This window comes from Drosophila obscura, unplaced genomic scaffold (assembly GCF_018151105.1).
Source record: "Drosophila obscura isolate BZ-5 IFL unplaced genomic scaffold, ASM1815110v1 contig_179, whole genome shotgun sequence".
Lineage (NCBI taxonomy): Eukaryota > Metazoa > Arthropoda > Insecta > Diptera > Drosophilidae > Drosophila > Drosophila obscura.
In genome coordinates, this window is record NW_024542766.1 from 7,303,989 (window position 1) to 7,319,280 (window position 15,292).

General features: G+C 39.3%; 4 protein-coding genes across 5 annotated transcripts; 2 read left to right on the forward strand and 2 right to left on the reverse strand.

Annotated features, from left to right (window-relative positions):
- Positions 1–5,774: 5,774 nt before the first annotated feature.
- On the reverse strand, positions 5,775–10,419 carry LOC111076881 (plasmanylethanolamine desaturase). 2 transcript variants are annotated; one of them, XM_022370908.2, is made up of 6 exons: positions 10,312–10,419; positions 6,877–7,081; positions 6,603–6,814; positions 6,319–6,537; positions 6,082–6,251; positions 5,775–6,014 (listed from the first exon to the last, which is right to left on the reverse strand). In XM_022370908.2, the coding sequence occupies exons 2-6, from the start codon at positions 7,076–7,078 to the stop codon at positions 5,924–5,926; spliced, it is 894 nt and encodes a 297-aa protein (XP_022226600.1). In that variant the 5' UTR covers positions 7,079–7,081; positions 10,312–10,419; the 3' UTR covers positions 5,775–5,923. The 2 variants fall into 2 exon arrangements, with proteins under 2 accessions (XP_022226600.1, XP_022226601.1); XM_022370909.2 differs by lacking the exon at positions 10,312–10,419 and adding an exon at positions 9,727–9,899.
- Positions 10,420–12,025: 1,606 nt separating this feature from the next.
- On the forward strand, positions 12,026–12,819 carry LOC111076863 (28S ribosomal protein S18b, mitochondrial). The gene is made up of 2 exons (XM_022370883.2): positions 12,026–12,397; positions 12,462–12,819. Exons 1-2 carry the CDS (start codon positions 12,108–12,110, stop codon positions 12,781–12,783), a joined length of 612 nt encoding a protein of 203 aa, XP_022226575.2. The 5' UTR covers positions 12,026–12,107; the 3' UTR covers positions 12,784–12,819.
- Positions 12,820–12,897: 78 nt separating this feature from the next.
- Positions 12,898–14,397, forward strand: LOC111076868 (pyridine nucleotide-disulfide oxidoreductase domain-containing protein 1). The gene has a single exon (XM_022370889.2). The coding sequence runs from the start codon at positions 12,923–12,925 to the stop codon at positions 14,339–14,341; it is 1,419 nt and encodes a 472-aa protein (XP_022226581.2). The 5' UTR covers positions 12,898–12,922; the 3' UTR covers positions 14,342–14,397.
- Positions 14,316–15,041, reverse strand: LOC111076873 (transcription initiation factor TFIID subunit 13). Its single transcript, XM_022370898.2, has 3 exons — positions 14,929–15,041; positions 14,790–14,867; positions 14,316–14,729 (listed from the first exon to the last, which is right to left on the reverse strand). Exons 1-3 carry the CDS (start codon positions 14,971–14,973, stop codon positions 14,439–14,441), a joined length of 414 nt encoding a protein of 137 aa, XP_022226590.2. The 5' UTR covers positions 14,974–15,041; the 3' UTR covers positions 14,316–14,438.
- Between the last annotated feature and the right edge of the window lie 251 nt (positions 15,042–15,292).

Here is a 15,292-nt window from a genome sequence, read left to right on the forward strand (position 1 = left end):
TATCGCAGGTTTTACCTGGAAACTTTGCTTGGAAAAATAACACGGAAATTAATTACTATCGCTCCCGAAATTAATAGTGATTAAGGTGATCAAAACTATCCCAATATATTATCGGGAGTTTAATTTAAATTTCATTTGGTTGACCTTAGCCAGGGAAACCCTGCATGTGTGACTTTTTTTATCCATCTGCAGCCTTTTCCTGACTAAGATCAAGGTGAGTAATCGTCAAAGAAGTTACCAATTTTCCAGCTTGTTACCAAAGGGGATTTGCAAATCGTTGCCTTTTTTAACTCGAATTGCACTTGCTCTTTGGCAACTTTGTTGGAACATCTCTGCCAGAAAATAAATTGTAATTTGAAAACGTACGTACCTAGTTTTTGTGCTGTGGTAACTTTGCTCAAAAAAAGCACCCACTAAAAAAATAAAAAGTGATTTGTTAAGAATATCAATACAATTTGTTATCTAATTCACGATTGTGCTTTGGAGCCTGCAGGGTCTTTATGATATTTTCTAATTCATAATTCCCCTGTTGATTGCAGAGCAAAATGCACGTGAGTTCCTTACAGGAAATTAATTAAAATCAGAGCACACCTTTTTTAGTTTGTTACCAGTTTGGATTTTTGAAACGTTGTTTTTTTAATCCGTTTAAAAATGTGTTAATTAATAATAATATAAATTTGTTAGTGGTCGGACGACAGTGTTGAATTTTAATTCATATTCCTGCTTTAAGGCAACCTTGGCTGTGCGATACTTCTATTCTCACAGTCTTGTTTGCCTTATATCAAGAAACTATGGAGTCGTGATGTAAACGAAAAAGACTTGGTGTGATTTTTCAATAATAAAGAAGTAAGCCTTCAACTTTAAAGTAAGAGTGAATACGGACTTAACCTACATTTTCCGCTTGTTACCAGGTCAGATTTGCGAAACGTTGCCTTTTTTAACTCGTATCGCAGGTTTTACCTGGAAACTTAGCTTGGAAAAAACTCGTACCTATATTTGAAGAACATTTAAAAAAACAACAGTGTTTTCATGTTAAAGAAATAATTTTCCCTTTCCCAAACCAAATTCACATGCATGCTATTTGGTGTTCAAATGATTTATTTTATTGTTAAATTCATAAAGCTATTGTCTACCAAACAGCCAGGTGGAGCAGTCGCCAAATAGGTTTATTAACGATTTAAATCCGCAGTTTCAGTTTGTTAACAGGTCAGATTTGCGAAACGTTGCCTTTTTTAACTCGTAGTGCAGGTTTTACCTGGCAACTTTGCTTGAAAAATAACACGGAAATTAATTACTAGTGCTCCCGAAATTAATAGTGAACTAGGTGATCAAAACTATCCCAATATATTTTCGGGAGTTTAATTTAAATTTCATTTGGTTGACCTTAGCCAGGGAAACCCTGCATGTGTGACTTTTTGTATCCATCTGCAGCCTTTTCCTGACTAAGGTCAAGGTGAGTAATCGTCAAAGAAATTACCAAATTTCCAGCTTGTAACCAAAGGAGATTTGCAAAACGTTGCCTTTTTTAACTCGAATTGTACTTCCCCTTTGGCCACTTGGCTGGAACATCTCTACCAGAAAATAAATTTTATTTTGAAAATTATAAGTGATAGATCTGAGTACCAGATTCGATTCAGCTTTCAAGTTTGTAAGCACAACTCAGATCCTAGGAAGAAAGTTTTGCATATTTTTCATATTCGTGCTTTATGGCAAACAGAGGATTTATGTTATTTTCCAAATCATAAAGCTCTTGTATGCCATACAGCAAACATGTGAGCAGGAGACAAAGAACAATGAATGCGATCTAACGCCCAAATTTTAAGTTTGTTACCAGGTCAGATTTCTGAAACGTACGTTGCCTTTTTTATTTCGTATCATGATCTGTACCTGGCAACTTTACTTGAAAAATACCTCAGTTTATAAAATTAAGAAAATAATAATAATAAATGTAGCTGTATCGTATTCGATTCGGGTTCAATGTTGATTTCTATTTCATAATCTTGACCTTCGGCACACAAGGAATGTATGATATTTTTATTCTCGTGCATGCTTTGTGTTTCGTACTTCAAGATGTGACTAATCGACTAACTCCCAATTAAGTAATCCCCAGTTTTAAGTTTGCTACTAGGTCAGATTTGTGAAACGTAGCCCCTTTTAACTCGTATCACAGTTCTGACCTGGCAACTTTGCTTAAACAGATTCCTCCGTTTAAAGAAGTAAGAAAATAATTAATTGTGCTCCCGAAATGAATGGGGAATAATGTGTTCAAAACAATGCAACTCATTCGATGTGTGGTTCAATTTGATTTGCTTGTTACCAGGTCAGATTCGTGAAACGTTCCATTTTTAAGTCGTATCAGAGTTTTGTACATGGAAACTTTGCTTGAAAAATTCCTCCAGTTTTAAAAAGAAAGAAAACAGTTAATTGCGATCCCGATATTAATAGTGAATAAGGTGATCAAAACCATCCCAATCGATGTTCGAGTGATAAACGTGTTTAATTTTAATTTATATTTTATTTGAATGATCTTAGCCAGGGAAACCCGGCATGTGTGACCTTTTTTTTTATCCATCTGCAGCCTTTTTCTGATTAAGATCAAGGTGAGTAATCGTCAAAGAAGTTACCAAATTTCCAGAGCTTGTTACCAAAGGGGATTTGCAAATCGTTGCCTTTTTTAACTCGAATTGCACTTCCCCTTTGGCAACTTAGCTGGAACATACCTGCCAGAAAATAAATTTTAATTTGAAAATTATAATCAGTTTTCAAGTTTGTTAGCACAACTCAGATCCCAAATACATTGCCTATTTTTGATACGTACTTGGTTTCTGGATCTGTGGTACCTTTGCCCAAAAAATATTGAAAATTTATCTTATCTTATTCACATTCGTGCTATGTGGCCAGCAGGGGTATATTGTGATATTTTGTAGTTCATAATGCTGTTGTTGGCTTCAAAGCAAGATGGGATTACTCCACAAAGAATGACTAATTCAAACTGAAACCCATCAATTTATAATTCACATTCATGACTTTAGTCACCCAAGGGATGTGTGATATATTCTAGATCATCCATCCTTTGTGTGTCTTAGATCAAGATGTGAGTAATCGCCAAGTTAAAAGTTTGCTAGAGGAGTGGATTTTTACGTTGGACAAAACCTGCGGTTAAAGAAATATATAAATAAATCTTGATTTCGAAATGGTTCCATTCTATATACCTTTACTTTTTTGAAGGAAGAAAGCTTGTGCATATTTTTCATATTCGTGCTTTATGGCAAACAGAGGATTTATGTTATTTTCCAAATCATAAAGCTCTTGTATGCCATACAGCAAACATGTGAGCAGGCGACATTGAACAATGAATGCGATCTAACGCCCAAATTTTAAGTTTGTTACCAGGTCAGATTTCTGAAACGTACGTTGCCTTTTTTATTTCGTATCATGATCTGTACCTGGCAACTTTACTTGAAAAATACCTCAGTTTATAAAATTAAGAAAATAATAATAATAAATGTAGCTGTATCGTATTCGATTCGGGTTCAATGTTGATTTCTATTTCATAATCTTGACCTTCGGCACCCAAGGAATGTATGATATTTTTATTCTCATGCATGCTTTGTGTGTCTTACTTCAAGATGTGACTAATCGACTAACTCCCAATTAAGTAATCCCCAGTTTTAAGTTTGCTACTAGGTCAGATTTGTGAAACGTAGACCCTTTTAACTCGTATCACAGTTCTGACCTGGCAACTTTGCTTAAACAGATTCCTCCGTTTAAAGAAGTAAGAAAATAATTAATTGTGCTCCCGAAATTAATGGGGAATAATGTGTTCAAAACAATGCAACTCATTCGATGTGTGGTTCAATTTTATTTTCTATTTCATATTCATGAATTTAGGCCCCCAAGGAAGTAATGTATAATATATTTATTCTCATGCCGGCCTTGCGAGTCTTACTTCAGGATATGACTAATCGACGAATTCCCAATTTCCCCAGTTTCATGACTTTGAATGACTTCTTTCAACTTTTCATGAAAAATACCTATATAAGTGAATACTATTGATAAGGTGATACATACACAATTCGTAATTTTTTTTTATGTATTTGATCGCTTTACATCCCTGTACTGTTTTGACAGGCTAGATATTTGTATCGTACTAAAGAAGGTTTGTGTATTTCCCCTGCTTATATCACATTCATGCTATTGGGTAGTCAAGGTATTTATGATACATATATTCTAATTCATAAAGCTCTTGCTTACCATACAGCAAGATGCGACAAAGAAGGTCATGTAAGATTAAAATTAACATTTTCAGTTTGTTACCAGGTCAGATTCCTGAAACGTTGCCTTTTTTAAGTCGTATCAGAGTTTTGTACCTGGCAACTTTGCTTGCAAAATTCCTCCAGTTTTAAAAAGAAAGAAAACAGTTAATTGCGATCCCGATATTAATAGTGAATAAGGTGATCAAAACTATCCCAATCGATGTTCGAGAGATAAACGTGTTTAATTTTAATTTATGTTTCATTTGAATGATCTTAGCCAGGGAAACCCGGCATGCGTGACTTTTTTTATCCATCTGCTGCCGTCACAGCGTCAAAGAAGTTACCAAATTTCCAGCTTGTTACCAAAGGGGATTTGCAAAACGTTGACTTTTTAACTTAGCTGGAACATATCTGCCAGAAAACAAATTGTGAACTAGAAATTAAAATTGATTATCGTTATGCCATAAATAAGTGTGATCTAAAAAATAAAAAATAATGGAAATCTATGGACTTTAGGCACAGATTTATGTGTAGATTTCTAAGACAATGTCTTAAAAATGTATTAAAAATGGGAGAGACATTTATAGACGCGCTCACCTCCGATTGTGTTTAAATATAACAATATATATTTTCCACAAGCTTCAAATACCAATTCAATTCAATAAAGAGTTGAGTAAATTCTAGTTGAATTAGGATCATAATTTATTTTACTTGCATCACAATTAATATTGCTCTCTTAGAATTTAGTGTGCTAAATGATATAAGCAATTGCTGCTGACACGCTTCACAAAACAACAACAACGACGAAGACTCTGCCTCCTTCTCCTTAACAGTGTACAAAACAATTTTCCTAAGCGACTAGAGAGATGCGAATAGCTGGCTCTTTTTTGGTAACAAATTAATGTATATTAAAAAAGAAATTCATCATTTTCAGATTATACTAAAGTTAATACATGCCACTAAAAGAGTGCATACTAAAAAAAATATGTTATTGTTATTATTTTATAGTAGCTTATGCCAAAACATTTGTGTATGCCTCTTAGACGAGTAAAAATCGTTTTGTAAGTCACATTCTTGATTGCATACAGCGCCTAATCGTATAATCGTAACAATTTGTATATAATATATCATCTTTTGTATATATGTATGTAACTACGTATGTATGTGTGCAGGCAATGATGAAATGTATTGAGAATGTCTTTCATTTAGAATCTGGGTATAAAAATCATTTGATCTGTGTGTGTAAGCTTATCCATAAGTGTTATTATGTTTTATGTACTTTGTTGTCTTTCTTGTAAAGTTATCAAAATGTTTTTTTATATATTTATTACCAAGCGTTTCTTTTAGCTCGTTATATAGTAAGGCTCTCACTCTTAGAAGAGATCAGTGAATGTGGTTCTTTATATGCGCTCTCTAGTGTCTACTGCAACGTGTTGTCCTGTCCAAGGCTTCTCAACTATTTCATGTTGGTAACAAACATTTCTCGTATGCTAATAAAACTAATAAAACTGCGTTCTGTTCAGTTAACTTAACATACATTTAAAGCTACTTTTGTTGTGCAAAATAACATTTTGTCAGATATATAAATAAGGCTGCTTTTGGTCCAGGATTTCCTATATATATATATACAGTCGTTGTGGGGCAGGGCAGCAAAGCCAAGCCAAGCCCTATGTGAGTTTCTTGGCCCATTTCAAATCATCATCGCGTGGCTTAAGGCCCGTAAAATGCTCAATAACAAGCTCAAAAGTAGACCAGAATCTGAAAATGTGAGCATAAATATGTATTCACACACGAAAGTAAATGGAATGGTGTAGTGCACCCAAACCTTATACGTTCCAGCGGCCAATTCAACCAGCCTGTGGTTATACAAAAGTACGTCTCATGCGGTGCCACATGGTGGATGCGATGATGCTTCCTTGGCAGAATAATGTGACAGCTTTGCAGTAACAGCACCCATCGGGGCAGACCCCAGTAAGTATGCGACCACTTGTGTATCTACAAAATCATTAAATTCGAATTATTGTCCACAATGCAAATAATATATATATAGATGAATCCTCGCCTGATTGGTCATGGCCACAAATATGGAGCATAGGAATACATAGGCTATCCAGCCAAAATTTAACTGAATCTCGCTGGGCGATCGAATGTAGAAATAGTGCGCCAAATATCCAAGGATGGGTATTCCAACCATAAAGTTGTCGCCATTCGTTTCAATGAAATCGTGTCGCGTTATGGATGTGGGATCCAGATGATGTTCGCGAAACGGACGCAGGAAATTCTGACAAATAATAAAATAAAATAAATAAATAAAATAAAAATAAAAAGCAACAACAGCCAGCATACCCGGCCAATCAGTGGCAAATCCACAGAGCCCCAGGTATCTGCTGCCCAGTGTACCAAGCCAGAGGCAAAGTCTGCCGTTATGATGCCACACAATGCGGACACAATGGCCACACTAATCCTCTCCAGTCGCATGTGTCGCACAATCAGTATCAGATTGATGATCATGAGGCCAATGCAGGTGTACACGCAAATGATTTCCTGTGCTCGCTTTCCTAAGGTAAGCAAAATTTGATTCAATCTGTATTTGCTTACAGCTTCATATATCCATTCTCACCTGGACTGTACAAAGAGGCCAGCTCCTGGGCGCCCTTGTTCTGTGGTCCCCAACGTGGAGTTGGCGCCACATTGGTCGCTTTGAGTACCTCCTGCCTCTGATGCGATTCTTGGTCCTTGGTTGTGGCTGGCGCTGAATTGCCATTGGGATCATCCTCGTACATGGAGTTGGCCAGAATTTCCTTGTCGCTCTTACCCGCCATGGTCTGTTGATGAAAGAACAAAAATTTGTTGCTTAACTGCGGAGCTTGATGACCGAAATGAAACGAAACGAAACAACTTGAGGGCCTTGAGGACTGTCCCTGACTAACGTGGTGTTTGGATTCAATGTCAGGCCATGGGGCTTGGGAAGCCCAACAGATGGATCCTGCCGAAGTCCTTTTTCCACCATGCATTACTTATGATTTGGATGGGAAATAAAGCAAGTAATTTAACCGGCTGGGCGAAGATATTATACAAAATATGTACATTGAAATTGTTTCCAACAACTTTTGTTATTGCAGGAGGAGCGCCAGTGTTTCGCTTCAGAGGGTGTCAACGAATGACCTCTGGACAGCACATTGCGGCGTTGATGTCATTAGTTGGTGTCCCTCCAACTGCACTAGATCCCACACCGTCTGCACAGTAATACCCCTGCTGCCTATACCTACCTGCCACCGAATGGGGCGACATGTCACGCAATATTTTTGGGCTTACGGCAGGTCCCATTGGGAATGGAACCCACTCGAATGAGTTGTCAGCCAGTGGCAGAGGCGCGGCGCCAAAGGTGCCTTAATTAGGCAAATTGGTATTTAAATTGTTGTGAACGCTATCTCTATATCTATCCCTATCTATCCTATCCGTTGAATTAGGTTTGGGTTCTGGGTCCGAAAGGATTGTATTTTTGGCAGGCCATTTGTTTCTTTGTTATAACATTCTTTATGTTATCCAAGAGTTGTTTTTCTGTCTGTAACAAATGGCGCATAAACAGAAATGTAAACCAGTTTCCATTTAGACTTTAATAAATAAAAACGAATAGAGCCTTGTGCTGTAAATAAAGGTGGTTATTTTTGTAGACATATCAGAAGTTGTACTGTAGTTAATCGTGACCAGTAGAGGTAGCTAATTCCTCGAACTTTATCAGTGGAATTATCAATAATTTCCTGTTTATGATTGTAAAAAACAAACCATAAAAGCCGCACAGCTATAGAACCTTATAAAAGACACAAATAATTCCACAAACTACACCCAAATTATAGCACATATTTAATTAATTAAAAGCTCATTCAAAATGCATAAAATAAATATAATTACATTAATTAGGTCATTTATAACAGGACATCTATAAGGGAAAATTATACTTGAAGTGTGTTCGAACTCTGGCCATTAGGAAGTGGAATGGAATGTCGTGTCCCTCGTTTGCGTCCCACACAAAGAATGAACGAAAAAAAACCCATTAATCAAAACTGGCAACAACTTATTGATAAAGCAGCCCACCAGCTGCTACTGACCTTATGCGACCCTCTCCGAGTGTAAGAAACTTCACGTGGAATTGACAGACTGGCGATGGCACACGCGTGGGCCGTTCACAAATATTACTTAAATCCCCCGAGAGAAAACGGAGACACGAAGGACATGAAAAGCAAAGCTCTATAATCTGGGTAGTGACTGAAGCCCTGTGGGGCCATAGGCAAACATTGCCTTTTGACGTGCAACAGAGAGCGCAGGGTAAACAAAAGAAGGCATGAAGAAACACCAGTAGAGCGCTGATTCTAATTTCACAAAATAAATGCCAAGTGCTAGGAGGGAGGAGTGGGCGTCGGTCGGGGGAAGACCCTACCCTCTCTATAGGGCGGAAGTAAAATGAGAAACCGAAATGTTGTATGTGAAAACGGCGACAACAAAATTATTATTTGGCGTCGACTCTGGTGACGCCTTTGCTGGGTTTTTTTTGTTACCCAGTTACCCAGTTACCAATGGAGGAGTGTATTATGGGAAGAACTAAATTCTAGTCAGAGTATTTTTTACCTTTGGTAAACTATAATACAGCGGTGTTTTGGATTACTCCTACCATTCTGATGGAACCTTTAATTTCAGTCAAGCTCTTAATTCCACTTTAAGCTGCTACAACCTGTACGCAAGGGGCTTAAAACTACTTTAATCCGCTCCAATAAAAACCATTCGACTATCTTAATCTATTAATTTAATTATTGTGCACGAACGTCGCCTTATCGAGGAATATACTAAACTTTAATCTGGCTAAAACATTATAAGTTATAATCATGCCAGATAAAGTGAAACATTTAAAAGCGGGCTTTAGGATCCCATTTTAATACGCAAAAATTCCTCACGAAGTACTCTCAAAGTCGATCCAATCGTATCACATAATTTGTTTGGCATAAAAAGGCATAAAAATAAAAAGGGGGGACGCCGCACCGCCACACAGCCAACAGGTATTAATTTGGCACAATGTAACCACGATTTTCGTTTGTGGCGCCGAAGGAAAATAGCAATTTATTACACGAAATGCACGAAAGGCACTCCGCAGCCATCCAACTACGAGGCGTAAGAGTGTCTCGGTGTCCGTGTCTGGGGTGGTGCCGACGCCACCCTGTACTTGTCAGCCGCCTGCCTTTTTGGGTTGACCGCACACACTCGCTCTTTCGCTCATTCAAACTTGCGGCTCACATAGCGGTATTTATAGCACTATTATTTTAGTTGCGTTGCCCTTTTTTTATTTTGCAGCTTTTCTGTTTTTGCAATTGATAAGAAATTGTTGTGCGGCGGCGGCATGGCATGCATATTGCCCAGCTATTACGGCGGGGTCTCTCTATTTATAAAGCAAAGCGCTTCTCGCTCTCACCTGACTCACCGTTTGAGGCTCGACCAGACCCTGTTACTGTTACTTGGACTTGTGTGTTAGCTTCTTCTAGTTCTAGTTCTAGTTGGTTGGGCCTAGTTTTTACTTGGAAACAATTAAAATCGAAATGACCGTCTGCTCCGATATTGATTAAAACAAACAACAGATTTATGCATGCACGCAAGCGAAACTACTGGTGGGTATTACTACCAAGTATTGGGATGGATTACGGCGACGCGACCAACTCCCGGGTACGTCAACGCCTGGCGCTTGTGTCGTATGCCCGCACGGCAAGTAGCAAACAAATGCTGGCAGTACGAGGTTCCTTTTATTGTACACGTGATTTAGGGCCTTCCTGCCCCGCCACACCACACTACACAACACAACAACTACAGCAACACCACGCACTGGCGACGACGACGACGACGACACGACACTCCGTTTCCGCTTGCAGTCAACGCTACTTTGCACCAGTAAAATCCGAAAGAAACTAAAACTAAAACGGACACTGGCGGCATTTAGCTCTTCATTCATGCTACATTTCCCGTACGTGTGTGTGGTTTGTGTGACGTACATGTTTACCATTATGTTACTCACGTTTTTAGACGTTATTTCAGCGAAATAATTTTAGCACATTATTATTATTATAGATTTTGTAGAATTTTGACATTTAACTCTCGCGCCAACGGAAAGTATCGACAGGGATGGAGACTGGCGATGTTTTCTTTTTAATTAAAAGATTATAATAAAAAGAAATTAAATCGACATTTATTTTCATTGTAATGGTATTAAACTAGATTTCGCTTAAAATGTAGACTGAAGGGGAGAGAGTGGAAGATTATGTCTTTAAAAGACCATTAGACGTTAATTTTTAAATAGCAATGTCTACCCAGGGTTAATTTTCGATGTTTTTGCAGATCTAGTCCATACTTTTAGTTGTTTTTTCGGATCTCGGGATATTTTGACTGAGAAATTGAGTTCAAGGTATACTAAAGGTATATAGCGGTATATATAATCAATTTCATGAATCTTTTATGTACCATTTTAGAGATATAGTAAAGAACATGGGCTTGTTTCAAAATAAGTGGTTGTTACCGCCAACTATCGTTCGAACTATCGATATTTTCTTATTAAAACGCTAAAATGAGTCGGGAGAGCATTTTGAGTACTCTCTTTCGACTGGGGTCATGGAAACGTATGGCACTTTTGATGACCTTCATTGTTTACACCTTTTTTTATAGGTAATCCAATATAAGGGAATACTTTAAATAAGCTAGATTGAATCATCTATCTGATAATATGATATTTTCAGTTGTTTAACTCCTAACCAGCTAGTAATATTAAACTGAATATCAAAATCGAGGAATATCTTGTCGTGTCCGTCAGTATATTTACGGTATATTATTTAATCAAGTTCCAATTTATTTTTTAATATATTAAGATACTTTTTAAAATGACCGCCAAGCACAAAAAATACTGACATTTTTCGCTCTCAAAATTTGCTCTCTTTTTCGTGGTGACTTTTCGTGGTGTGAGAAACATGTTTCTTACGGGAACGCGTATGGAATGAAGATTCATTGTTGCGTCATTCCATACGCGTTCCCGTAAGATACATTTGATTTGTATGGGAAAAAATTCAGCAACATGTGGATATGAAGAGGCAGCATTGTTGTGCAACTTTGTCACGGGATGAGCAACAATCTGAATACCTTGGGAAAATGGATATTATGGGCTTGAGATATTGTTTGTAATTTCAGGATCCAATTAATGCAGAAACTACTCAGTCTCTGTTTTAAAGATATTAACGAAATTTTGCAGCCGTGGGTACCAATAATAGGTATCAGAACCGGGATAAATGTATTTATAAAACACAAAACATTTGCATTAATAGGTAAAAAAACATGTCAATCTAGGATAAAATCATAAATAATGTTTCAATGGAGCTTCGAACATCAAATTTAACATCAATTAAAAGAAATAAGGTATACAAAAGTACATACGCATAAAAGAAACTTGGTTGACCAGCAACACTGACGTCACATTTCGTCAACATTTACGTTTTATGCTTTGGCCGTTTTTGTTTGAACCTTAATATGTAAACAATCCAATGAAAAATAGTTCTGAAAACTAGCCAATCCTAAACAAAATTTATTGAGGAATTGCATAAAATTATATGTTTAGGGCTGAAAGGGCTAACTAGCTAGTAATATTAAATCGAATATCAAAATAGAGGAATATCATCGTGTCAGTCAGTATATTTACGGTATATTTTGATAATGAAAAGGTATATTTCGGTATATGAGTGTCAGACGATAAATCTGGTCACACAAATTCTGCTAGTTACGTCGGTTGCGTTTTTAGAAACTAACTAAATTTAGTTTTATTCACTAAAAATGTTGCCCATAGCGCGAGGGATATTCACTGGCTTGGCTAGCATAACGCGCAGCAGCCGGGGCGCTACTTTGCACACAGTTAGCGCCTTCAGGGGCAAGGCAGAAACAGCAGCAGCAGCAGCAGCGGAAAACGAAGCAGGGGCCGGCGATGGCGAAGAGGAGCCAACAAGCTCTGGCCCGGACCCCAAAGATCGCACCCAAGTGATACCCGTGGAGACATCAATACGTTATCTGAAGAGTGCCGCCTACAAGCAGACCTATGGCGAGGATTACGTGTGGACTCAATATCGGTAGGACGTCCTCTTGGGACACTACGCTGGCAAAGATTACACTGATATTTACTCCCTCCCGTAGGCGCAACCACAAAGGCATGTATGCGCCGCGTATGACCCGCAAGACCTGCATTCGCCAGGGCAAAATCTCCACCGGCAATCCTTGTCCCATTTGTCGGGATGAGTATCTTGTGCTGGATTACCGCAACACGCAACTGCTGGAGCAGTTTATATCGCCCCACAGTGGCGATGTGCTCAGCTACTCGAAGACGGGTCTCTGCCAGAAGAGTCATTTGCGTTTGAAAGTGGCGGTGGAGCAGGCCCGGGATTCTGGCCTTATTACCTACGATGTGCCATTCAGAGAGTACGACTACAACGAGTTCTATGGCCAGCAAAAGTCCTAATATTAGTTAATCATGTTTAAATAAACGATTGTTAAATGAAAGCGTCGTCATGTCTAGGTTCCACTGTTATTTTGAGGTTAGATTGAGCACCAGCTGTTTCTTTATTTATTGTTTTTTTTATTCTGTTTTCTTTTGGAAAATGTCGCGCGACTGCATCTTCTTGGTCGTTGGCGGCGGCATTGCCGGTGTTAGCTGTGCCGAAACATTGGCCATTTGCTGCCCCTCAACGTCCATTTTGCTGCTTACTGAATCCAGCATTGTGAAGAGCGTTACGAATCTCGTGCCCGTCGCCCGTTATCTGCACAAATTCGATGTGCGGGAAAAAGATGTGAAGGAAATTGGCGCCAGCATAGACACAATTGTGGACCAACTGGAGTACATCAACAGCAGCGAGCACTGGGCACGCACCAAGAAGGGTCAAATACTAAAGTATCGCTACATCTGCGTGTGCACCGGCGGAGCACCAAAGTTATTCAGCACCGGCCAAGCCGAGTCACGCATCATTGGCATTCGCGATACGGATTCCGTGCTGGAACTGCAAAGGCGACTGCTCACAGCCAAGGATGTCTTGATTTTGGGCAATGGAGGCATCGCCAGTGAGCTGGCCTACGAGCTGAAGGATGTAAATGTCCACTGGGTGGTGAAAGATTCCCATATATCCGCCACTTTTGTGGATCCGGGCGCTGCCGAGTTCTTTCAGCTGGCCAGAAGTGAGCTGGATGTGCCCACAGTCACGGAAACTGCCATCAAACGGATGCGCTATGGCGAAGAGACGCCCCACCAGAAGGAGGAGAGCAAGCAGGGCGCCGCCTTGGGCCCGGACTGGCATAGCAATTACGATTTGAGTGGCGGTTCCAAAGATGCTGGCAAAGTCCTGCCCACAATGTACTACAAATCGCACATTGAGGACTACCACGTGCTCCCAGAGGAGGGAAGACTTAGTATTAAGCTTGGACATGAGAATGGTAGCCAGGAGCAGTTGACTTGTGATTTTATTGTGTCTGCAACGGGCGTTGAGCCACGGCATGAGTTTGCCACAGATTTGCCGCCAAAATTAGCAGACGATGGCGGGCTTTCTGTGGCCGAAATGATGAGGACCAATTTGCCAGATGTCTATGCGGCGGGCGATGTTTGCTCTGCTGCTTGGGAGCCTGCTCCCCACTGGTTCCAAATGCGCCTGTGGACACAGGCCAGGCAAATGGGTTCCATGGCGGGACGCAGCATGGCCGCCGCGTTCGAGGGAGAGACCATTTATCAGGACTTTTCTTTTGAGCTTTTCGGCCATGTGACGCAGCTGTTTGGCTACCCTGTAGTGCTCCTGGGACGCTTCAATGGCCAGGGTCTGGGCCGTGACTATGAGCTGCTGGTGCGCTGTACCCGCAATAAGGAATACATTAAGTTTGTGCTGCAAAATGGAAGACTTCGCGGTGCCATACTGATTGGCGACACCGATCTGGCGGAGACCTGCGAGAATCTAATACTAAATGGCATCGATCTGGAGCCGTATGGCGATGATATACTTAATCCAGATATTGACATTGAAGACTATTTTGATTAATTTATTGCTACAGTATTAAAGACCATTTATCTCAAATCTAAACTTAACGCTAGGACTGGCTTTGGGTATGCCTGGACTTGGTTTTCTTGTGCCTGTGTCATTTGAGTTTTCCCTCGTTGCCCACGTATTTGATCTCATCGAAGGCCTTTCGCGCCTTTTTCAGCTCCTCGTTCATCGTCAGCAAGTCCTTGACCCTAGCGTATTTGCGTTGATCCTTGCGCACCAGAAAGATGATATCCTCCACTTGCACTCGACCGGTCCGCCCAATTTCCATGGCCCGGTGTGTCGTCTCTGCTATGTATTCTATAACCAGATCTTCCAGCAAATCCACTGTCTCGGTGTAGGGATTTTTATCGTCGCCAAAGCCAAACATCATGCAGCGCAACTCCTGCGGGGGGCGAGCAAAACATAACAATTATACGAGCTACATATAGTTAATTCGACCCACTTTGCTAAAAAGGCGCTTCCTTCCAGAATTGCAATTTGCCACCAATTGCTCGTCATCGGCATCGTCCTCAAAGTTGAACTAAAACAAGACAAAAGAGAATATTTGAACGTGCAAATAATAGAATAAACACTTTGCTTACATCTCCCCCTTCAAAATTCTCTTCAGGCATACTGTTTGAGGTCATTTTGCCTTATAATTTAATTTAATTTTATTTTATTTTATTTGTAGGCGTCTAGTGATGGCAAAAACTTAAGTTGATGTTTCGTTTTATTCGATAATACGTTATATCGAATAGTCGACTCATATATATCGCCTCGTTTCCACTGACGAGCATTTTGGACTTTACTGATCTGATCTAATATTTCTTCTACTTTTTCTACGTGTTTATAATTATTTTTGATGAATTACTACTTTTTCTACGTGTTTATAATTATTTTTGATGAATTATTTAATTGATTTAAACCAAATTTAATGCAAATTTTGTGCAAAACAAAAGTGTAGTG